This window comes from Erythranthe guttata, chromosome 9 (genome assembly GCF_056151865.1).
Source record: "Erythranthe guttata isolate IM_541 chromosome 9, IM_541, whole genome shotgun sequence".
Classification (NCBI taxonomy): Eukaryota; Viridiplantae; Streptophyta; class Magnoliopsida; order Lamiales; family Phrymaceae; genus Erythranthe; species Erythranthe guttata.
Window position 1 is genome coordinate 14,257,681 of NC_142541.1, and position 25,120 is coordinate 14,282,800.

Here is a 25,120-nt window from a genome sequence, read left to right on the forward strand (position 1 = left end):
TATATTTTTTATTTTTTCAAGAAAAAAAAAACTATAGATATAGAATGTGAATTATTAATGTGCATCATATTACAAAATCTTCTATAAATGAAAAATCTCACATTTCAATATTCCCCTTATTTAAAGTGGACCAATCACACATTTTTGTGATAAGAAACCAAATATATTTTATTTTATTTAAAGTAAAACCAAAAAATATTTAATTATGGCAAAAATCTATTTTTGCTTGTTCCTAATTAGTTTTCTATTCGGAACTTTTGTTCATGCCGATAATAAAAATTCAGTACCAACTCGTCGAGACGAAGTAAGACAGTATTCATCTTATATATGTATATAAAGTATAAATAAGAATTATATGATAATAGGAATTGATAATTAAATACTTTTTGAGTTTTTTTTTTTAATTTATTAAATACAATTTTTTTTTCTTTATTTTTTTGTTGTAATTAGGAAAAAGACTGGTGTATAGTACTGTTACAAATTTTATCGTACATGTATACGAATTCCCAAGAACCAGCATGCTTGAATCAACGAGAATTATACAGAAACATAAATACGGAAGTTCCTTAATTTTCTCTCTAACGATGGATTTTAGAAGAGATGGAATGATTGCATTTCTTTGGGGACCACGACCCTTTATATAACTGTAGAGTCCAGTTATATTATAATTGTGATTCAGCCCCATCAATAAATCACAATTAAGCCCTAATTGTCTCTACACATTAGGCCCATAATCATAGTATAATACCCACAAGTCCAACTCATTAATCTTTATTAGATCACAATTAATTTGGACTTTCTTTAAGATAGCCATACACATTTACGTCACATAATTATTGAAATAATCCCAACATTTCCTACTCCATAACAATCTACGCATTTTCAGAAAAAAAAAAATTGATTTATCAAGGAACAAAAAAATTAGAGACCCGGACCCGTATTATTTATTCAATGGGTTCTAAGTTTAAAATCGTGCTCAATTAAAATAAAATGTTTACACAGTGTTTTTCTGATTAAAACATATGAAGTGTTTTAATTTATTTTTTTCGTAAAAGTGGAAATTGATGATTTGGTGTTTGTAAAAAATAAGTAAAGGTGATTATGAGGGAAGTTTAACATGCTTTTTTTATTTCAAAAAACAAAAATTTAATGACCAATTTATAAATTGATGTATTTGAAAAATAAACTTTGTCACTTTGATTCTATAAAATGTCTTGATTACCATAGGATGTGCGGTGAGTTGACCGAAACGTCAGAGTGCTAACCCCGGTGTCATCCCGAGTATTCTTCTTTTTCTCTCGGATCATATGTCTAATGTCGTTATAAATTGAATTTAGATTATAAAAAATATTAAGGGTCGAAATATCTAAATCCCAAAAACAAAAACACAAACAAAGATGTTGTCGATATGCTTTCGAGGTTATAATTTAATTTAAAATAAGCTAAACAAAAACTACTTTCGCAAACACAAACTAAATTGTGAAGCAATAAAAACTCATAATTTATTTTATAAGCCTTTGCAAACATCGCCTTCGCCTTAATAAAGCTTGATATAATTGCTTATTTTTTAAGCTCGGAGTTACTTGCAAAATCCTAAAAAACGATTTGAAGCAACAATTACTCGATTCTGACCGAACAAAGAGCACAATCTTGTACCTTAACAAGTGTATATGACAAATTTGAAACCAGTTTAAGATCTAAAACATCTATAGAGGATAACCCTAAAAAACCACACAAACTTGGTACATTATAAAATATGCCCGTACAACCATCGATAGGAAAACAAGATTCAAGACGGCTTTTCGTAAGTGTTAGCCTCTCTGAAAGTTGCAATGGCACTCTTTATCATACCACCCATATCCGATCGAACAAACAGATGAGTGTTATCCAATACATGGATTATGAACTTCTGCGACTGAGGCAGTGATGCGTTCATGTTGATTATGAACTGCGTCATCGGAATGTCGCTGCACAAAACCAATAACACAATATCTTACACGACATATATATTTGTGTGTGTGTGTGGCAAAACTATCATTATTAAGACAAAATGGAATTTTACCATGAAATGTACAATCCTTTGACTGGATTCGACACCATGACCACTGTCCTCGAGAAAAAAAAAAAAAAAAGAAACTTTATGAGAATGGATTACGAATACGACAAATTTCGCAGGTCATATGGAAGAGAATCGTAATCAATTTCAGCATTGCATTGCAAGAAACTCATTCTCACTATATACATGACTTCCATAGGCAACCAAACCGAATTGGGGTCGGCCTTAAAATTACCGAATCCATTATTTAAACCGATAATACATAGCTTCATTGTGCGCAAGCACTTAAACCGACAAAGAACACGTAATTAATATCCGCGTCGTAATGCAATTCGAGCAAAAAAATTTAACATAATCTAAGCTATTTCTGAACGAAAAAAAAAAATTTACATTACTACCACGCGAAAAACACAGAAAATAGATAATTCATAAATACAAGTTCTACATAATATAATAATTAGAGGTAAACCTAGAATACAACATCGAATCGCTTCAAGAAATCAGTAAACCTAGAATTACTTGGTGTTTTATTCACATGAAATTAATCGTTCAAATTGTAACCCACGGTTCCGATCAAAACCCTAAAAACACCCGCACAGAATCCCCGCCAGAAATTTATAAAATCAATATTCATCAAATCTTTCCACAAATAGAACTGGTGAAGATCTCAAAATTAAATTGAAAAACGAATACAACAAATTAAATATTAAAAATAATTTAACAAAATTGCTCAACCTGCGCAGCGATTGATGTTTGTATAGAGATGTTAGAGAGATAAATTTATGTTGAGCTTCTTTCGGTTCCTACGAAGAGCGAGAGCTGGCGGTAGCCGGTAAACCAAAGGGCCTGTGCGCTATTTATATAGAAAGAGTTTAAAGTTTTGAATAAATTACACATAACTCCCCTAATATATATCAATTACACCAGGGGTGGAGATCGGACGGATCGGATTGGATTTGGGTGTTTCGGAAAAATTCCGATTTTTTTTCGGAAGTCCAAAATGCCTTCCGATTCCAATTCCGATTTTTTCGGAATTCAAGAATCGATTCCGATTCCGATTTTTTTCGGAATTTTCGGAAAATCGGAATTTTTCGGAATTTTCAGACTTTTTTGAGAAAAAAAAAATAGTCCTTCACTGCCACCGACACAGTAGCAGAATATTGGAAAAAAAAAAACTCAAAAACAAATATTCTTCAAAGCAACAGACCCAACAATAGCCGAATTGAAAAACAACCCAAACAAATATTCTTCAAAAACAACATAAAAAAACGATTCAAGACTTAAATCATACGAACGTGGGTGGAGGAGCAGCGTGACGAGAGAGACCGGCGCTGGTGGTGGTCGTGAAGAGCACAGGCGGCGCTGGTGGTGGTCGTCGATCGGAGAAAACGGGCGGCGCTGGTGGTGGTCGTCGGAGAACACGGGCGCCGCTGGTGATGGTGGTGGAAAAAAAGAGAATGCAGAGAGGCTGAAGAAAGACGAGGAGAGAGATAGGGGGGCAATTAGGGTTTCAAATAATTATAATATTTTTGACTTTTGTACATATATATGTCCGTATATATATATATATATATATGAGTAAAAAGCAGTTTGCCCCCTAAATTAAGGGTCGATTTGCACTTTACCCCCCGAACAAAAAAAATTTGCACGTTTTTACCTGAACTCGTTAATTCATTGCACGGTACCCCCTAAACTCAATTTTCCGGCAATTTTGACCGAAAAGTGAAAACATGTGCCTGGCACGTGACATTTGCAGGGGTATATTTGTCCATTCTCTTACATCTTTAATATTAAATATAAATTATTCTTTAAAAAAACAAAAAACAAAAAATAAAAAATGAAAACAAAACAAAGAAAACAAAAAATAAAAAAATATTTTGTCTTCTTCCTTCTTCCCCACTTCGCCCACCGTGCCACCACCATCCCAAACTCATTCCAGCCAAAAATTCCGTTACCCACCGGCTGCCGATGCCATTACTTGCCTCGCTTCCTCCGTTTGCCGATTGAGTCTTCGAACACCTTCTCTCTTTCCGAAAAACACACACTAAAACCTCACCTCTCTGTAATTTCTGTATATCGAATTTCTCCGATTAGTGTGTGTGTGTGTGTGATTGCAGGAAGTCAAATTGCCTTTTTTTTCTTCACAAATTAAATTCGATTATTCCATTTCCATCAATTTCTCTCGAATCGCGGCTGATCGAACCCTACTACAGCAATCAATTTTGATTTTGGAGATAATTACACACGAAAAAAAAATTAATGAAATTCGGGAAGGAATTCAGGATACATTTGGAAGAAACCCTACTGGAATGGAGGGACAAGTATTTGTCGTACAAGCCCCTGAAGAAGCTCCTGAAGAATATTCCGGCCACCGCCGCTGATAATCCGCCGCCGCACGGACCTTTGCCGGAGATTCAGGAGTGGTTCGTCGGGATACTTACCGTTGAGCTCGACAAGTTCAACGATTTCTACGTCGATAAGGAGGAAGACTTCATTATCCGCTTCCAGGTTTTTTTTCCCCTCTTTTTTTTTTTTAATTTTTTTTTTCATGATTCTAGATTAATGGATTTAGGATTTGAAGGATTTTGTTGACTAAAAAAAGGCCGCCGAGGAGATGTAGTGCACCAATTATCGGAGATGGATGACAGCTTCTTTCTCCTTGTTTTTTCTTTTTTTTTTTCTTTTTTTTTTAATATCTATTTGTATTTAATAATTAAAGATGCAAGTGAAGGGACGAATTTATCCCTCAAAATCTCACGTGCAAAGCACATGTTTTAACATTCAGGTCAAAATTGCCGGAAAATTGAGTTTAGGGGGCACCGTGCAACCAATTAACGAGTTTAGGTAAAAACGTGCAAATTTTTTTTGTTTGGGGGGTAAAGTGCAAATCGGCCCTTAGTTTAGGGGGCAAACTGCTTTTTACTCTATATATATATATATATATATATATATATATATATATATGTATATACTAGGGGAGTCGCACCGCGCTATGCGCGGTACGTAATGCCCCGTAGATATGAAATTTCACAATTTGTTATATATTTTGACGGTCAATTATATACGATATCATATAGGTAATTTAATGCAAAGAGACAGTACAATAGAATAAACATAGTTTCAGGTAGCATATTATATGATATCATATAGGTAATTTAATGCAAAGAGACAGTACAATAGAATAAACATAGTTTCAGGTAGCATATTATATAAATTGCTTAAGATATTGCCATATGTTGTAAGCAACCACAAAAGAAATTCTGAGTTCTAGTTTTATACAGAGATATCCAATTCAAAAAATTGATATAATTAATAGAGGAATGATACAAAAATTACATGGCAATACGTACAAAAATGCATCCTAATATTGATTTGTTCTACGGCTGTAACCAGCAATCTAAGTTAGAGATCTTTGCAGGTAGATGTTCCACAATCATCTTCGACGGGCAATGATGGATCAACAATATCTATGAAAGAGATACGACAAAATTAGCCTAAATAATTGAATCGAAAAACTAAAAGAGAGAATAGGATAGTCACTGCATCACACCGCATTGTACATCTCCATGCTCGTTGTGGAGTTGACTTGAAGTATTTTGGCAGCAACATCCCCAAAGACAATGACATCAAGTTCTCCACTACCATCATAAATATTGAGGAAAAGCTTTGCCCTGAATTATGCATATATATAATATAAATACGATGAAATTACTATGTACTTTCAATTACTATTTATTTGTTGTAATTATACCTCGGCTTTGCAAGAGCATCTTCCTTGCAACTTGCACATGTATATGAATGGTTTAGCTCTGCATCGACACCAGAAAATCATTGATTGCATGCCTTGTAGAAAAACTTTTGATCATAGTCTGTTATTTTAGCTCTGACCGGAACCACAAATTTGTCTTTCTGCTGGAATAAGATTTGTCAGAAAACACGTAATAGCATATTTAAAATAGTAAAAATGTTTAACGAATAAATTACTTCTTTCAGAGCTACCACATCGATCAAGGGGTAAATTTCTTTTTCAGTAGTTGCGTGAAATGAGTCTTCGTGAACGAGATATTCCTTGTTGGCTAAGGCATCAGATATTATTGTTTCGTTATTTGCACGCCTACAATTTATTATTTCAAATGAGTTTCTAATTATAACAAAATTGTACAATGTATATAACCTTTATGTGTTAAAAATACCAATAAGTACTTGTACCAATTTTTCAAATTTTGAGCTTCAACAATCTGGGGATCCACCGTTATAGCTGTTGTTGGAGTTGATGCAAGAGAGATACCTTTTTATAATAGAAATAAGTACGTCATTATAGCTTTGGAATATTTTAAAATTTTATGGAGTCAAAATTATATGTATTATGCAAAATATATTTTTTATGTACCATAGTACGAAGAAACAGAGAGTCGTGTTTCTCTTATGATTGGCATTTTTTCTTCTGCCTCCTCGATTATCTTTCTTTCCGTCTCAGCTACACTATTCCATAGGGTTAAAATTACTGGCTTTTTGCTGAAATAATTAAATATTGAAACATATAAAAAAAAGTGTAATATTAAATGATTAAAATAAAATAAAATATTGACATAATAATTATTTACGTACTCTTGGTTGATGACGAACAATGTGTTGTTTCCCAGAAGCTACAATAGTTCGCATCGCCCGTTTCTCAATAACTATGACAAGAACATCTGTTTTGAAGTAGAATAAAAAAATTAATACATAGCAATGCAAGGAATTTATCACATTTTATTAAAAAAAATGAGAATGTCGTCTATACCTTTCAATTCATCATTTTGTGTGCTGCTCTTCAACTGACCAATTGACGCAAAATTCAGATTCATTACTGATCTAGGGATAGCATGTCCTATCTCGCGATTAATTGAAGTTCTTGCAGTTATGATCCATTGATATGGATATCCAAATTTATTATACTTTTCAGCGAGAGGGGTAATTTTAGCATTGGAAATTTTATATGTCTCAAATAGTACGAATACTTTTTCAAACTTTGAAATATCATTATCAAATATAGTAGCCATAGCCTTTTGTCCCTGTGTTAAACAATCAAATTATTATAATTTAGTATTGCAATTATTTTTCTTGAAGTTATATTTAATTGGTATTATGATAGTAAGACATAATAAGAATTTACTGATCCATCCGCAAAAACAATCCTCTGGCAACGTTTGGGAGTTGAGTACGACTGTTGTGGTTTTGCTATGTCATGTACCACTACTTTTATGCTCCAACGAGGAATACTTGGCAAGACGTCTTGGATCCGATCTAAAACAACTTAAGTCATCCTGCATAAAACAAATTAGCCAAATATTACAAAAAAATGTGTACAAAACGTTAAAAACCATGAAAGTATTTAAAAACTGACAAGTTATCAATATAATTTCATTATAATAGTAAATTATTCTGTATAAAGATGGCCTTGAGCTAGATTGTAAATTTCATTGTAAACTATATTCTTCGTATATTGTACAGGTACAAGTATATCGACTTGGGTTAACTATTCTAGAATCACATAAAAACAATGACAATGAAATCCATCATAAATAATTTACACACATAATATATTTTTCACAACAAATAAAAACATAGAATAATTATAGGATAATGTAGTTGAAACTATAAAATGAACAGAGCAAAGGCTTATATCATACAACCCATGCAATTATGAATAATCAAATAATATGCACACAAACCTTTCCAAGTTGAAGTGAATCGATGTGAATACGTGATGTTGCTTCAAGGAATCTGTAAAACAAATAAATTTAAATTTAGAAAATGTTGTACCGAATAAAATAGGTAAAATTATCTCTAATACAAATCTAACAACAACTCAACAACTAAATGTATGGTCTCATTTTTCTTTCTTGTAAATGAGCAACGAGTGAAAAAAAATGAAACACCGTAAAACTTGCAGTTAGAGTGTAGATGCCCATAAAAATTTAAACATATGAAACTTGCAACCAAATGAATGAAACTTGTAGAAATAAATGAAACACACAGTAAAGTAAGACAATAAAGTTTTTGATATAACCTTAAAGTAACACACAATAAATGTAATATGATTTCTTTGAATATCAGCCCACAAAATAAAATTTAGAAATGGATTCTTAAAACAAAGAGCACAAAATGTGAGTTTTAGTAAAGCATGAGAAATGGTGGTTGTTACAGAAATGGCGAGTTGGTATCTGTTTTGGACGAATGAAGGAGAAGCAGGAGTAAGAAGAAATGAATAATTATATTTGGTGTATACCATAAGCTATGATATATCATGATGATGCTATAAAATATTATATTATTTGATAAAAAAATTAATAAAAACAACTATGAAGGACAACAATTAATAAAAACAACTATTATAATATAATATAAAAAGATATGATGTGGGCATTTCCCAGATGATAGATAGCTACTAATATAGATTTTTAATACCTATACGTTTTAATAATTTGTAGTGAATATAGCAATATATCTCATATAATAAATTTATAATAAATTATTAGAAGTTTAATTAGTAATAATTTTATATTTATTCGTAAATAAGATATTTTTAATATTATATAGAAGTTTTAATTTGTAATGAAGATAACAACTTTTGTATTTATATTTATTAATAAGTATAAACTGATTATAAAAGAACTATTCAATCTATTTTTATTTTTATTTGAATTAACTATTCAATTTATTAGTTATTGGAATTTATGCATAATTATTCCCACGTGGTTTGATGTGATACTGAACAAACGGTGGCCTCAAAATTCTTTTGAGAGATGTGAAAAAGAAATTAGACATAAAGAATGTGGTGGTGGGTCTACTTTTCAAAGATGTGAAATAGGGCAATAAATCCAGCTGTAATTATCTTTAGTTTGCATGGGGAAAGGTAAACATGAACCCAAACGACGTCGTTTTAGTGTAGTAAGTGGCTGCAGATAAATGATGCATTAAATGGAAGCACGTGAAGAAAGCTGAGATGAAGCGCGTGGAGGAGTGAGTGAGGCCCACATATTTTTTAAGCAAAATTTAGCTGCTTGCAAAACGAAAATAAATGGAAAATAGTGGGAGCGGGCCCACATATTTGGTCCGACCGAAAAAAAATTGATTAAATGAAAATGGAAAAGAAATTGACTTTGTGCTTGGAAAGGTAGATATAAAGAGAAAACGACACCGTTTTTTGGGTAAAACTGCGTAAAGAAAATGAAAAATAAATTCAGAAGCACTATTCATATTTTCTTGCACGTTTATAAGATATAATATATATATATATATATATATATATATATATATATATATATATATATATATATATATATATATATATATATATATATATATATATATATATATATATATATATATATATATATATATATATATATATATATCAATAATAATCGGACAAATTCGGAAAAAATCGCAAATAATCGGAATAATTTTGGATCGGAAATTCCAAATTTCTGTTATGTATTTCCGATTCCGATCCGATTTTTTTCGGAAATTTTGGAAATCGGAATTTCGGAATTCGGAATTGAAAAAATCGTTCCAAAATCGGAATTTTCGTTCCAATTTCCAAAAATTACACCTAACCCTCCAATTCAACAAAAAATACATAAACCTTGTGATTTAATTTAGATAAAACCTTTAAACCAAAATAAATATTTAACTTTTATAGCCACGTAGGGTGGAAATCGGAGGAATCGGATCGGAAATAGCCCTTTCGGAAAATATCCGATTTTTTTCGGAACTGTTATATGGGATCCGATTCCGATTCCGATTTTTTCGGAATTAAAGAACTGATTCCGATTCCGATTTTTTCGGAAATTTCGGAAAATCGGAATTACTTGTTTTCGGAAATTTTCGGAAATCTTCGGAATATTCGGAATTCGTAAATCGAGAACTAAAGACAGAACCCCCAAAGCTGTACAAAAAATTGAAAAAAAACGAAAAAAAATCGAAGCAAGATCTACGATTCATATGTAAAAAACAAACAGTTTATATGATTTAAATTATATAAATCATTTCTGAAATAATTAAAAAAACACAAGATTTGCAGCGAAGTAGAGAAATTGATGGAGGAGAAAGTCGGATCGGAGAAGAAGAAAAATAGAACGGACCGGAAATTAGATAAGTGGAGATCTGCAGCTTCGGATGGAGAAAGTCAAGATGCGCCGATTCGAAAGGAGAAGAAGAGAGCGGCAGCTGAGAAGAAGAAATGGCAAACTAAGAAGATGGAAAGTAGAAAAAGAGAGAGAGAGTTCATTAGGAAAGAGGCGGTGTTGCGGCGCTGATTTGAGGATAACAGTTAGGGTTTGAAGGTTTTATAAATAAAAAATAATTAAATAATTAAGTAAGATATATATTATATTAATATATAATTAATAAATATTAATAATATTCGGAAAATATTGGAAATAAATCGGAAATATGTCGGAAATAATCGGAAATATATCGGAACTATTTCGGATCGGAATTCCGAAATTCCGAAATTTTGATATGTATTTCCGATTCCGATCCGATTTATTTCGGAAATTTCGGAAATCGGAATTTTGGAATTCAGAAGTGAAAAAATCGTTCCAAAATCGGAATTATTCGGATCGGATTCGGCGGAAATCGGAAATTTCGTTCCGATTTCCACCCCTAGCCACGTCTAAATATAATGTTCAAGTAATTAGAAGAACAAGTATGTTTTCAGAACCACACCGGCTATGGAACCGGACGTCTGTATGGTCATGGTTCTATACGGTTGAACCGGTTCAATCAGGTTTTTTTATTTTTTTTATTATTTTATTAATTTTAATGTTTTAAAAAAAATACTAATTTCTTTATATTTTTAATCCCCTACATATTATTTCTCTTTTATCTGCCTCATCCCATTTTTTACTCCTTTGCTTACACTTTATATTTTTTCATTATTTATTCTCCAAATTCGGCAATCGCCCACCCCTATTTTCCGACCAAGCAATCTGCCACCCCTCTTCAACCACCCATGACTAGGTTTGGCAAACCACAACTAAGTCCGTGAAGGTTCGCTCGAATCTAGCCATTAATAACCAACTCCGCGGCGGTTTAAGTTGTTTTGGCCGAAAATGGGTTCTTTGAACGGTTCGCTGGTTGCAGGTCGAACCGAATTATCGTCATTTTGAACCCAATTTTCAATTTGTTCGGTCTTAGAGGTCAGAATAGACCGCCTCATCGCCAGGTCATGGTCGAACCGTTCCGACCGACCAATCCGGTCCGGTTCTAACAACTTTGGGAACAACAACTGCGCCATTATTCATTACAAACAAATATTATTGTTTAAGAAAAAAACAATCAAAACACTCCATACTCGATTAGAAATTAAACATGAAAAGCTTATTTTAGGTCGGTACATTAACACTAGGGTTGGGCATGGGTCGGGTCGGGTAATTATCGGTCAATTACCTGCCCGACCCGACCACTTGATTTTGCTGAATATTGAAAATTATTACCAGCCCGACCATTATGGGTCGGATAATGGTTGGCAACCGACTTTGTCGGATAAACAATGGATCGGTTGATGGTATTATCGGTCATCTATTTATTCATTTTTTTTAATAATAATAAGATGTTTTTAAAAGTTTATTCATAAGATATTTAAAGGAAAACTTATGTTGCAAAAATCTTAACTTTAAAATTAAGAGTCTGTTTTTATTAAAATTCTACAATACATAAATATATAATAAAGAATATGAAATAAGATTTATAAAATAAAAATAGTTCGTAGAGGTTTATAAATTTGTGTTTGGAGTTTTTGAGTTTTGACTTCTTTTATATATTATTTCAACGTTAAGAAAATAAGAATTACAATTAAATATTTATTATTAAAAAAGTCGGTTGACCGATATTACCCAACCAACCGACTTTTAAGTAAACTGAAAACCACCGACCTACCCATTTATATATGGGTCGATTAAAATTACCAGCCCGACAACAAAATTATCGGCCGAAAAAAGTGGGTCGAAAGTGGGTTAGTTGGCCGATAAAATCGACTCATGCGCAGCCCTAATGAGCCAAGCTTAAACACATATTTTTTCATTTGATGAACTATGAAGTTTGGCTCTAGCTCTAGATCGATTAGATTAAAAGATGAAAAATAATAAATAATATATACAGACATATATGTACTCGATCTATTTGAACTAGATTCGTACTTGGCTCCATGGAAGCTCGTTTGAGCTCAACGCTGTTATTTATCGAACAAAACTTTTAAAGATCGATAAAAAGTGATACAAGTTTGAACTATGCATTCGGCTAGTTTCGTTTGCACCAAAGTCGAAAATCGCCTTAATCTAAATCGACATAATTCAAAATTTTCATTCAATTTCCACCCTTGAAAATGAATGTGACTATATCAACATACTTCACCAATGAATGAATTTCATTTTCTAATAATTACAAAGAGCAACCATTAGAAATTAAACTTATATCACTATGATATACTCAAATTGAACCAAACACAATCATTCAACTCTAAGCACATGTATATCAAAACTATATTCATAGATAAACAGCAAATGCAAATTCATCAATCAACCTCTAGAAAAAAAATTCTGCATCGACAAAATTACAAATCGAAAACTGATATTCAAGTTCGAACTTCAATAGTACATATTACACATCTAATTAAATCATTCTACTATCATAACGAAGAGGCGGAAAAAAATAATTTAAAAAGAAAAAAAGGCGACATAATGAACTAAATTACTACACGATTTTCACCTGCAATTGGCTACGTGGGTTTACAGGCAACGAAACAAAGAGGTAAATTTTCAAGAAAATAGGTTTTCTAGAAGTTTCCGAAAAGTCGAATCCTCTCACTATCAAGGCAAAGTTAAATTAATGTCATTATTGGACTTGTTATTATTCCTCATATCGAGCGGCATCGGAGACCAGCTATCTCCACGGAAAGAAGAGGAAGTATGATATGTATTATTATTGTTATTATTATCTTCCATCGCAGTATTGGAAATCGGTATTGAAGCCGCTTGTACAGCTGTCACTAACTCGGATTTGTGTTTCTTCGTTTTTTGCTCGTGTTGGTTACCCGCTAGAAAACTTCCCACCACAATCTAGTAGTTCACAAGAAAACACATTTAACATGTTGAAGAAATCAAATATATATATATATATATATATATATATATATATATATATATATATATATATATATATATATATATATATATATATATAGTCAAATCATATTGGGCAAATTACGGCCATCCCTTACTATGGTCAAATTACGAAAAAAATCCTCTTGTTTGGATAATTACAGTCACCCCCTCCTTTTAAATATTTTTACATAAAATTTATGTAATTCAGTTATTTACCGAATCAAAAAATATATATATATATATATCAGTGTTCTAAAAATCGGCCGAGGCGGCCGATTAATCGGTCTCTGAGCGGAGGCAGTCCCAAACCTTTACGATTTTAGTATAAAGATTCGAAAAATCGGTTTTTTGCCAGTGAGGTGTGAGGCGGTCAAACCTTTAAGGCGGGTCAAACTCGGTGGCAAAAATCAGCCAAAAATCGGTTTTTTTTTTTTTTTTTTTTTTTATAATTCAAAATAAAAGTTGGGATTTTAATAAAAAAAAATATGAGTTTATGTTTTATTTTGTTTATGTTAGCTGGTATTGTTAAAGAACTAATGATGTATGTCAGGAATGTTCAAGAATAAATGTAAATTCAAAAAATTTGCCTTTTTATTTATATTTTATAAGGATATTTATGTATTATGATCTTATTATTATTAAACTTTTATTATGTTATTAGGATATATACATGATAGAATTAGGATATCATTAGGATATATACATGATGGAAACATATATCTTTTTATATATGTTTTGAGTATTTATAAATAATATCTAGAAATATATTATATTAAATTTTAAAAACCGATTTATTTCCGATTTATCACCGATTAACGACCGCCGCACCGATTAATCGTGAATCGGTGCCTGACCGCCTCCGACCCGATTACCGCATTTTACAACCTTGATAGACACACACACACATATATCTATATCTATATATATATATATATATATATATATATATATATATATATATATATATATATATATATATATTGGGCAAATAACAGTCACCCCTGAGTATTGCCAAATTACGAAAAAAACCCTCTTGTTTGGGTAATTACTATCACCCCTCCTTTTAAATATTTTTACATAAAATTTATGTAATACGGTTATTTACCGAACCAAATCGTATATTCAGTTCGGTAAAAAGTATGAAATGTTGGCGAACCGAAATTTCGTTCGGTTTTACCGAATTAACATCCTAAATTTACCTCTATAGAGGTTTACGATAATACATATTTGAGGGGTGGCTATAATTACCCAAACATGAGAGGTGTTTTCGTAATTTGACCATAACTCAGGGGTGGGCGTTATTTGCCCAATCATATTTGTATAAAAAGAAAATTGATTATTAAGAATAAAAGCGGGAAACAATTACCTGCACCGGACTTGCAGCTACTAACAAACCTGCAACTCCACCACCGACAACACGACCATCTGGACTAGCCAACGAAACGCTCATGCCACCACAAGAATCAGGTTGACGGAGAGTTACACTTGATACTACACCGTTTGCTGAGAGAATGCATATTGCTCGTGGGCCTTGTTGAGAGAAAGATATAACCTTCATCGTCACATCCTAAATAAAATAAAATAAATAAATAAATAAGATCACTTCCTAATTAAAATGTAAGAACAAATGAAATACAGGCCAATCGGGATTATTTATCAAAAAAGAAAAGAAAAAACGGAACTTTATCGGAATTAACTTAAGTGAAGAGCAAAGTAGGAGATACACTAGTAATCTATGTATCACAAAATTCGAAAAACTTATCGATAATTCACCTCTCCAGCATTGACTGTGATTATATGTGGTGTAAAACTTGAGCCAGCGGAACACGAAACCGAGTCACCTGCCAAAAAAAAATATGTATAAAATAAGTTTTGATGCATAAAAGCTTAAGATGAATTACTTCAACTGAAAATGAGAAACACATTCCGCGAGATTCGGACTTTTTCCGGTTAGTTCAAATCAGTAACAAAATTGAAAATACTCATAATCACACTTTATCGAGTTATTTCAAGAATCAAACTAATCAAGAATGGAAACGTTTGTCGATTGAACCGACAAAAGTCGTAGCTCAACAAGAACCTTAAGTCACTTTCCCAAGAAAGTGACACCATTACAAGAAAAACAAATTTAATTTTGCTTTTTAATTTTAAACTTTTTTTTCTTTTTCTAAAACCACATTTTTCTTGCTTCTGAGCAAAATCTTCCCACCGCAAAGCTTTCGAATACTACCAGAGAAAATATGAACAGGGTTGAAAACAAAAATTGAAAAATGGCCTCAAAATCAAAAACCCAGTTGCAAGAAGTTAACAAGATCCAATTTTTAGTTTTGACAGAGCTGAAAAAAAAAAAAAAGTACTGTAAGATCAAAGTGAGAGGAAAATGGGGCTGTTCATTTTCTCCTCCTCTATTTTTTTTTTTTTTTTTTTTTTTTTCTTTTTACCAAATAAAATTAATATTTTAATCAGAAAGTATGATGGAGAGAGAGAGAGAGAAATTTTAATGGTGAGGAAATTTAAATATAGATTTATTAATCTATATTTAAGTATATAGATTTAAATATTTAAATATCTTCAGAAAATATTAAATTATAGAGATTAATTAATTGTTAATCATTTCAACACAACAAGTTTTATGTATTTTGGTTAATAGAAATGGTTGGAATCCGGAGGAGAAAACAGTAACCAGACTGTACATTTTTACTTAAAAGACAAAACAAAGTCTTTATTATTTCGGGGTAATTTAGTGTTTTCAGTTTTTTTTTTTTTTTTTTTTTTTTTTTTTTTTTTTTTTTTCGGGTTTCGGGTTTCGGGTTTCGGAAAAAAAAAAATTTTAAGTTTTCTATTCAAGGGGTTATGTGTCTAATTTCATACCATAAGGGGGTCATGTGCAAAATGTCAAAACCACAAATGGGTTATGTGCCTAATTTCTTACCATAGATGGGGGCATGTGCAAAATATAAAAACCACAAGAAAGTTATATACCTAATTTCAAACCACAGGGGTCATGTGCAAAATGTCCAAACCACAAGGGGTTAAGTACAATTTACCTCTTAATACTTAATAGTATTCCAATTTTAAACAAACAAAAGAATAAAAATTAAATTACAAAAAAAAAATGAAAAGGGGCCATCTTCTTCCCCAAACTAGCCCCCGTCGTCGCCTCCCTCCCACCTGCAGCAGTGGCCCCTCACCCTTGAACCTCGACGCTCCCTCTACACCGCCCTTGAACACAACATCTTACTCCAAGCACTAGTAGAGAGAGGGAAAAAGATATTGATGATGCTAATTAATTAGATCACCTAGGGTAGTGTAGAAAGCGAGTTGGGAGAGCAAAGCGGATCAGTAGCTTGACAACTTGATGATCCTGAGGTCCCTGCGAAATAAACACACGTGAACTAAGCAGGGGGTTGATCCGGCGTAAACCCCTCCGACGCTCAAGTCAGATGTACGGATCGTGGAGATGGTAGAGAGAATATGCACTCTAGAATACTTGTGAATAATCGAACGTACCTTAACAAATGAGTAAAACCTCTATTTATATGTCGTTGATTGGGTTGGGCTTACTTTGTTGGGCCCAAGCCTTACATTGAAGGTGCTTGGGCTTTCGTGTAATGGGCCCAAATATAGGTGATTGGGCTTTCGTGTATTGGGCCTAATTATTAAATAAATTGGGGCCCATTGGGTCGGCCCAATTAGGTATATCATTAAGCCCCCCAACTCTCGAGTCGAGATGGGAGACATGTTTAGGGGAGTCCGGATCGTGTCAAGAGTTAATTGTGTCGTGGCTTAAATAGTTTCTGTTGGCGTTGAATTGATCTCAGGGCCAGATAAATAGACTCCTTTTGTGGTGGAAAGAATTAAACTTCAACTCCTGCTTAATAAATATGGGTATGTATTTTTAACTTTAGGTATTTTTTTGTGCTCTTCTTCTTTTATTCTATAGCAGTAGAGTAGAATTTTTTTTTTTTCTTTCTTGATTGCTTCTTCGGGGAAAAATATTTCTCATGTCGAACCCGAGTAATTCAAAATCTTTGCGAATTAAACTTCGAGATCCGGTTGAAGGGGGCGAAAAAACTTTTGGTACGGTGGGTATGGAACGCGAGAAACTTGTGGTATCGGGTGCGAAAATCGGATCCGCAGTAGGCGTTGCACGAAATACTGTGCAGATGGGGGTTGTAGACGGCTTGGAGGCGGAAATCGGCTTGAGCCGCGCTGCGAGCCGGCCCAAACCCGGTGAGAGGAATTCTCTAATGGAACGCGTGGAGCCGAGCCGGAGTCGTGAGCCGTCGGCTTGCCTCGAGAATGAAGAGATGGGAGAGGGGCAGCCAGCCCACGTGGGCCAGTGGTGGAGGGACGCGCGTGCGCATCGGGCCCGATGGCCGAGGCACGCGCGCGCGCGTCTGAGCTAAGGGTTGAAGAACGCGCGCGCGCGTCGGGCGTGGGGGGACGCGCGCGTGCGGTTGGTGCGTGTGTAGGCAATGCGCGTGGAGTAGGGGGAGGGGCGGACGTGCGCGCGCTGCCCAATAAGGGCGCGCGTGCGCGCGCGTCGGTGGATGAGCTGGGAGCGCGTGAGATTAGAGAAAGAGGAGATAAAGAGAAGAGAGTGAGGGCAGAAGAGAGGACAGAGACGGAAACGCGTGTGTGAGAGAGGGGGGTATGCAGACTGATGTGTGTGGTTTGTTCCCTATATTTTATAAATAACTATTTTTATATAAATATTAAGTGAAATGCTTTTTGGGGTTAGAAATTTGCTATTTGCAGTTCATACCCTAAAAGCACTTCTCTCACTATAAACCCTCTTCATCTGCTCCCCAAAACCAAAATATTTAACAAAAAAAATTCAAAAAATTCGAATTCAAGCAAAAACAAGCTAAATTAATCAAAATTTTGAGGTATTTTCAACTCCTAAACGTTTTTATTGCATTGCGTAGGAAATTTCAGTTGTAATTTTATGTTAAATAGCCCTACAAATCGATTTGTAGGGTTGTTTTTTTTCCAAAATTGCGCTCGGTGAACGCCCAAACCAGCATTTTTCACGCCCGATTTGGGCGTGGAAAATGCTGGTGAACGCCCGATTTGGGCGTCCAGTTCGGGAATGCGCGCCCGGTTACGGTTTGGGCGCCCAGTCTAGACTTTCAGATACAAATAGCATTAGGTTTGAACTACAAATAGCAATTTTTCAACTGTAAAAAGTAAGTCCTAAATATTAATTAAGGGTATTTATGTCTATATACGAATAATTAATTTAATTTATATCATATTTTTAGACAAGGGACACATGGGCGGAATCTACCACGAATACTACTGTTTACACTCAAGGTTACCTGAAATGGAATTCCGACAAGTACTCCGATTGCCGTTACACTGCTCTGATTATGGAACCAAGTCTTACACAGAAAACTACTGAATAAGAAGCTATCTTCAACTGATTGATTCTTCGTTGAAGGTGGTGAGCGTGCACTAACACACAAGCTGGATTGCTATTTTATTATTATTATTATTATTATTATTATTATTATTATTATTTTTCAGCTACTACATTGTTTTAATATATTTACTAATTAATAACCCAAATTAGGAAGAACGGACACGTGGCTATATTAATCTTATAAGGTCATGAAAAAAGTGGCTTCAATTGAGAAACACTCTCACATCACAACCACACAGCCGGTTATCTCTATGCTATACCCGATAAAGCCTACACCAGGTAATTTTTTTACCGTTGATCTACACACATCAATATAAGTATGTGTGTATTTGTGTGTATATGATGATAAAGATCTACCCGGTGTCCATGCAGTAATCAATCATCAATGTAGTACTTTCTTCTCATTAGCTAACGTGTGTGTCACTAAAGTACAGGTAATTCATTCACAGATGAACCATTGAGACTATGGTTCATCGGGATAATTACATTTTTAGTCCCTCGCCATTTTCACTTTCAGTCCAATATTCACCACGGTCTACAAATAATACTATAATGTTACCAACTTTTGACACATTTGGTCCATCTGTTTGTTTGACCGTCAACGACGAACGATCAATGGTCAAATTGAGTTAATTGCAGTAAGACACCTATATTATTTCAATATGTTCAAAAAGTTCTTATACTATATATATAAAAAAATGGGCAAAAACCCCTATTAAATATTTCTGACTTCACACACAATGCACCCAATATCAATTTACCTGTGGAACGGTCGTGAAAAGGCATAATATCCCAAGGGTGTTTTTGCAATTAAAAAAGTATATAATCTTTTAACTATTTGTTTTTTTTATTTTTGTTATATTTTTCAATTAGATAAAACTTAAAACCGATTTTGCATAATTTCATAAATGTTCCCACCTTCAGGAGTCGCCCCTCACCCTTGAACCTCGACGCCCCCTATACAGTATACACTGCCCTTGAACATTCCATGATATTTAAGTGAGATTAGAGAGAGAGAGAGAGAGAGAGAGAGAGAGAGAGAGAGAGAGAGAGAGAGAGAGAGAGAGAGAGGGGTAATACATAGTGATTAGTGTGATTTGTTCTCTATGTTCCATAAATAACTATTTTCTACGATCCAAATTCATCTAGTGTAAGTAGCGTCTAATTTTCCTGAGGGGTTAGTTCTCCTACTCCGGAAATGTGATTGACAAATTCCTTAATAAAAATTGATCATCCGATTATGATTGTAAGAACAACTCTTATACATGTGTAATGACAAATAGACGCATGACAAGAGTATTTAATTAATCAAAAAAAAGACATTCAACTTTTTTGTCTTTAAAATAAATCCATCTCATTCACACTTATTTGCAAATAAAGAAAACCATTTTAACCATTTTATATATACCAAAATTATCCAACACCTTGAAATCCTAATTTAACTCCAATTTCATGTTTTACACCCAATTTAGTCCAATTTCACTAATTAACCAATTTTGACCGCCGTCGTCGGAGACCGTCGGTCAGCCGTTGACCACCGTTCACCGCTGGTATTCGGCGCTGACTTTCTTTCTCTCTTTTTTTTTATGAATATTTTTTTTTCTAAATTTTTTTTTTCCGGCAGGACAACCGCCGTTGACGGTCTTCGACGTTGTTTTTTTCTTTTTTAAACTTTTTTTTATTACAAAAATATTTAATTGATATTATTGTCTTGGCCTACAATATTACGATCGAAGACAGTAATTTTACTGTATTACTTCATTTTATCATATTGGCCTGCAATTTTGCTGTTATCGACCGTAATATTATTGTCTCATACAATAATATTACTGTTTGAGATAGTAAAATCAGTAATATTACTGTTGAGTACAGTAATAATAGTAATATTATTGTTTGTGACAGTAATATTAGTAATATTATTGTTGGTGACAGTAATATTAGTAATATTACTGTTTTGTCATTTAATATTATTGTCTCGGACAATAATTTAGTTGTTAACACAGTAATTTAGAGAAAAAAAAAAGTTTCAAAAAAAAAAAGTTAATGCCGGAGACCGGCGGTTGACCAGCTGTAAAAAGATTTCAGAAAAAAAAAACGTTTTCGAAATGAAAACAAAAAAATCAACGCCGGAGAACCGCGCAATCAACGCCATAATCTGGTTGGAAAAAAAAAATCATTAAAAAAATATATTTTTTTAAAATTATGAAAATGGGGGTTAAGGTGATATATTTGTTCAAATCCAAGGTCAATGTGCAATATTGATGAAGTTATAGTGTAATTGATGGAATTGATGAAAATTATACTATGAGGGGTATTTTAGACAAAATAAATGGGGATGTGTTTATTTGCGATACTGTTTTTTGTCTGCACCTAGAGGGTGTTTGGCTAAACTTATTTTAAACAGCTGATAAGCTCCTACGTCTGATAAGATGTTTTAAGAGTTGATAAGCTCTTACATCTTATTTTTAGGATTTTTTTCAGAGTGTTTGGATAATAAGCTTATTTCCTATTTTTACTCATTATAAAATCTTAAATAAAAAGGTGGGGGAGAGGTACTTTTTTTAAAAGATCTTATTTGCTTTCCAACAACTTATTTTAAAAAAAATAAAGATCTTGTTTTAAAAATTTACCAAACACTTTGGAAGAGCTTATAAGCACCAAAACATCTTATAAGCTTATTTTAACATCTTATAAGCTTAGACAAACATCCTCCTATGTGCATTTAAATCCCTTATCATGGGCCGATTTGTTATGTGGCATATATATATATATATATATATATATATATATATATATATATATATATATATATGATTTTCTTTGCAAGTTCTTGCTGCCTTTCTACCATTTTTTTAATTCTGCAACCGGCAATGAGATTGAGACCACATCCACATATTCGTCTCATTGCAACATATGGAGAGATGATTATAATCTGCCAATTTAAATGCTAACAATTGCACAAATCCAATTTCCCAAAGGGACAGAAATATATATATATATATATATATATATATATATATATATATATATATATATATATATATATATATATATATATATATATATATGTTATAAAGAGGAGTTAGATGCTATAACGGTCATATTTTTTAATAATTGATGGGTTTAAATAACTATCGACTAAGCACAGACACGGATGTGTGTGATTATGTGCATATCAGAAGTACTGTATTTCACGAGTATAACATCGAATAAGCCGGTCATAATATTGATGACCAATCTATAACAACATAAGGGACAACAACTCTATATAATGTGTTGAAACGACTAGGACTAACATCAATACTCCACACAATCTACATTTCTATTTGCAACTTGATTTTTTCACATACAAGAAAGAGATTTAATTTTGGTGTTTGTCACAAAATGGGGTTGAATCACTTTCTCACCCTCATTTGCATACTCAATATCCATCTCTTACACACATTTGCAGATGATAGCACCAACACAAGCCCCTTAGAGACATACATTATCCATGTTGATGGAAACCTCGGTCTTTTCGATTGATTCGAAAACTTAGAGAGCTGGTACACCTCATTCTTGCCAACATCAAATTCAAACGGCCGAGGAAGAATCGTCTACTCCTACCACAAGGTGTTCAAAGGCTTCGCCGCTCGATTATCGGCTGACGAAGTCAAAGCCATGGAGAGCAACTCGGGCTTCATATCGGCTCAGCCCGAAAGAAAATTGGACAAGCACACAACCCATTCCCCAAACTTCTTGGGCTTGAACCAAAACATGGGATTTTGGCAGGGCTCAAACTATGGTAAAGGTGTTATCATAGGTGTCTTGGACACGGGAGTTCTCCCGACCCACGCTTCGTTTAGCGACGAGGGGATGCCGCCCCCTCCCGCCAAATGGAAAGGGAAGTGCGAGTTCAATCAGACGACGTGCAATAACAAGATCATCGGTGTCAGGTACTTCAACTCCTTCGACGATGGCCACGGGACCCACACGGCGTGCACCACCGCTGGAAGCTTTGTGGAAGGCGCCAACGTGTTTGGCAACGCTAACGGCACTGCCGCCGGCATCGCCCCTATGGCCCACCTAGCCATCTACAAAGTGTGCTCCTTATTTTGTTCCGAAAGCGATATACTTGCCGCGATGGATGCTGCTATCGAAGATGGAGTGGATATACTTTCCCTTTCTCTCGGAGGGCTCTCTTTTAGCTTTTATGACGACAGCATCGCGTTAGGCGCTTTTAGCGCCATGGAGAATGGCATATTAGTCAGTTGCTCGGCGGGGAACGATGGTCCGTTCAACATCTCGTTGTCGAACGAAGCCCCGTGGATTCTGACGGTCGGTGCTAGTACTCGACAGAAAGATCAGGGCGACGACCTTGCTTGGAAACAACGAAACTCTCGACGGCGAATCAACTTTTCAGCTATCGGATTTTCCACCGACATTGATGCCTCTTGTCTACGCCGGATCGCTAAAGACGAGCGATCCAAATATACAATTTTGTACTCCGACATCGTTAAACAAAACCGATCTCCGAGGAATGGTAGTAGTGTGTCACTTAATCTTATACCATATGTATACCATATGTTTTAAATGATTTCACTTAATCTTGATATCGTGTTTTGCGTGCTTCATATTCTTATTTGTAATATTAATTTAATTTCATATGTTACAACTCTAAATTAAGAGATAAAGTTTATGATTTTTTTCTTCAATTTTATTTTACTTGAATTGATATTGTTATAAGAGATAGTCGTTTATATAAATTTATTTTTCTCATTTTTAAACTCACCTCCGTGCAACGCACGGGTTAAATAAGACTCGTAATTACATACGCTGAAAAAAAAATCTTAAATCTTATGTCTCCTTTTCATTTCTAATAGTGTTTTAATATTTTTTGCAATGCGAACTGAAACTAAAATAAATTTCAATGTCCCAATGTAATTTTTGGAATTATATTTCATATTGGAACTTGTAAATTATATATAATTTATAAGTACAAATATGTAATTGACGATATGCATACAATTTAAACGTTGTAATGATCCTTTTAGAAATTATAGATATATCTCTATATTTTTAATATTCACACGTTTCCCTAACGTAATTGACGATTGGTATATAAGTTAAAACTTTTTTTGTAATCTTCATGGTTTCTGAGTCAATGTTTTTCTAAAGTTATATTTCTTTTTCTTTTTTTTTTTCCTTTATGGTCCCATGAAATGAATGGTATTGGAGAATTTATTCTGATAAAACAGAGAACAAATTTCTGAATTTATAAATAATAAAAATAATTGTTTTGAAAATATTAAAGTTAATTTAATTTGTCTGAAAGTATTTGTCCTTGCCTAGGCCTATATATATGCCGATAAGTAGTAGAGAAGAATGAAGGTTTTTATCTATGTCTTGAAGTGACAGTAAAAGAATTTCAATTCATTGCCATCCATATTATATATCAATTAATTAATTATAATACCATTTAAAAATAAAATAGAAAAAATGGTAAAGTACGGTATTGCCCTGAAGTAAGGTTAAATAAAAAATCCTTATTGTGTGGATAATTACAACCACCCCTCGACTATAAATCTTTTTATACGTTCAACCTTGCAGTGTCAAATTTCTGTGGAATTTTCTAGGTTTTGTGGAATATTTTTCAGTTTGTACCCGTTTTACCCCATTCGAGTTCCACTTTTTGAAATAAGATGATCATTAGATGTGTGTGTCTCTTGGCTTGTAAATATCAGATTGTGGTACATCTGAAAATGCATTTTTTCACAAAAAAGAGTACAAACTAGAGAATATTCCACGAAATCTAGAAGATTCTATTGAATTTGACATCATAAGGGTGAAATTGTAAAAAGATTCATAGTTGAGGGAGGTATTGTAATAACTCAAACAAAAGAGATTTTTTTCATAATTTAATCTTACCTTAGGGAGGTGAACATAATTTAACAAAAAAAAAAAAAAGGAAATGGACCATTCAATTTGTTCTAAATTCAATATCCCTATCTATTAAATAGTAATGATTCTCCAAGAGGGACCTTTTCATCTGATTTTAAATCATGATGTTTTGTTTTCCAAAATGCACCAATTTTAAAGGTAGGGATGTAATCAAATTCAGTCGAATCAAATGTATGGTTATTCAAGTTTTTTTTTTTTTTGAATAGTTATTGTTTAAAGTTGTGTTTGAGCTTAATTTGGTAAGAAATTTAGTCCGGTTCGAACGAGATTTAATCGGGTCAAACTTGTATCAAGTTTGACTTATTGTGTAATGCACTTGCGTATATTGTGAGAGTAGAAGTGTATCTTTTGACTTGAAAAATTAAGAATACCCTCTAAAAAATTTATTTGTTCCTTTTTTTTTCAATATTTGTTTGTAAGGGTAATTTGGTCATTTCACACAAGTCAACAATAAATTTCGGAAAGAAAAAAAAACGGCGTGCTATTAGCAATACAGGGAGGTTTTCGACAATTATAAAGCAATACAGGGAGGTTTGTGCTATTAGC

At 33.4% G+C, this 25,120-nt stretch overlaps 3 protein-coding genes and 2 pseudogenes across 10 annotated transcripts; 2 read left to right on the plus strand and 3 right to left on the minus strand.

Moving 5' to 3' along the window:
* Positions 1 to 1,604: 1,604 nt before the first annotated feature.
* Positions 1,605 to 10,279, minus strand: LOC105976078 (general transcription and DNA repair factor IIH subunit TFB5). 8 transcript variants are annotated; one of them, XM_013001368.2, is made up of 5 exons: positions 10,186 to 10,279; positions 3,448 to 3,524; positions 3,348 to 3,411; positions 2,063 to 2,105; positions 1,605 to 1,967 (listed from the first exon to the last, which is right to left on the minus strand). In XM_013001368.2, the coding sequence occupies exons 4-5, from the start codon at positions 2,098 to 2,100 to the stop codon at positions 1,790 to 1,792; spliced, it is 216 nt and encodes a 71-aa protein (XP_012856822.1). In that variant the 5' UTR covers positions 2,101 to 2,105; positions 3,348 to 3,411; positions 3,448 to 3,524; positions 10,186 to 10,279; the 3' UTR covers positions 1,605 to 1,789. The 8 variants fall into 8 exon arrangements, with proteins under 8 accessions (XP_012856822.1, XP_088679147.1, XP_088679146.1 ...); XM_088823021.1 differs by having other exon boundaries at positions 3,348 to 3,524; XM_088823020.1 differs by lacking the exon at positions 10,186 to 10,279 and having other exon boundaries at positions 3,352 to 3,382; positions 3,414 to 3,583.
* On the plus strand, positions 4,316 to 5,549 carry LOC148768172 (SPX domain-containing protein 4 pseudogene; annotated as a pseudogene).
* Positions 5,291 to 6,555, minus strand: LOC148768173 (uncharacterized). Its single transcript, XM_088823558.1, has 5 exons — positions 6,447 to 6,555; positions 6,266 to 6,344; positions 6,041 to 6,170; positions 5,808 to 5,965; positions 5,291 to 5,727 (listed from the first exon to the last, which is right to left on the minus strand). The coding sequence occupies exons 1-4, from the start codon at positions 6,490 to 6,492 to the stop codon at positions 5,885 to 5,887; spliced, it is 336 nt and encodes a 111-aa protein (XP_088679684.1). The 5' UTR covers positions 6,493 to 6,555; the 3' UTR covers positions 5,291 to 5,727; positions 5,808 to 5,884.
* Positions 10,280 to 12,573: 2,294 nt separating the features above from the next.
* LOC148768174 (AT-hook motif nuclear-localized protein 1-like) lies at positions 12,574 to 15,292 on the minus strand. The gene is made up of 3 exons (XM_088823014.1): positions 14,980 to 15,292; positions 14,573 to 14,773; positions 12,574 to 13,161 (listed from the first exon to the last, which is right to left on the minus strand). The coding sequence occupies exons 1-3, from the start codon at positions 15,085 to 15,087 to the stop codon at positions 12,913 to 12,915; spliced, it is 558 nt and encodes a 185-aa protein (XP_088679140.1). The 5' UTR covers positions 15,088 to 15,292; the 3' UTR covers positions 12,574 to 12,912.
* A 3,530-nt stretch (positions 15,293 to 18,822) lies between these two features.
* Positions 18,823 to 23,206, plus strand: LOC148768175 (subtilisin-like protease pseudogene; annotated as a pseudogene).
* Positions 23,207 to 25,120: the final 1,914 nt, after the last annotated feature.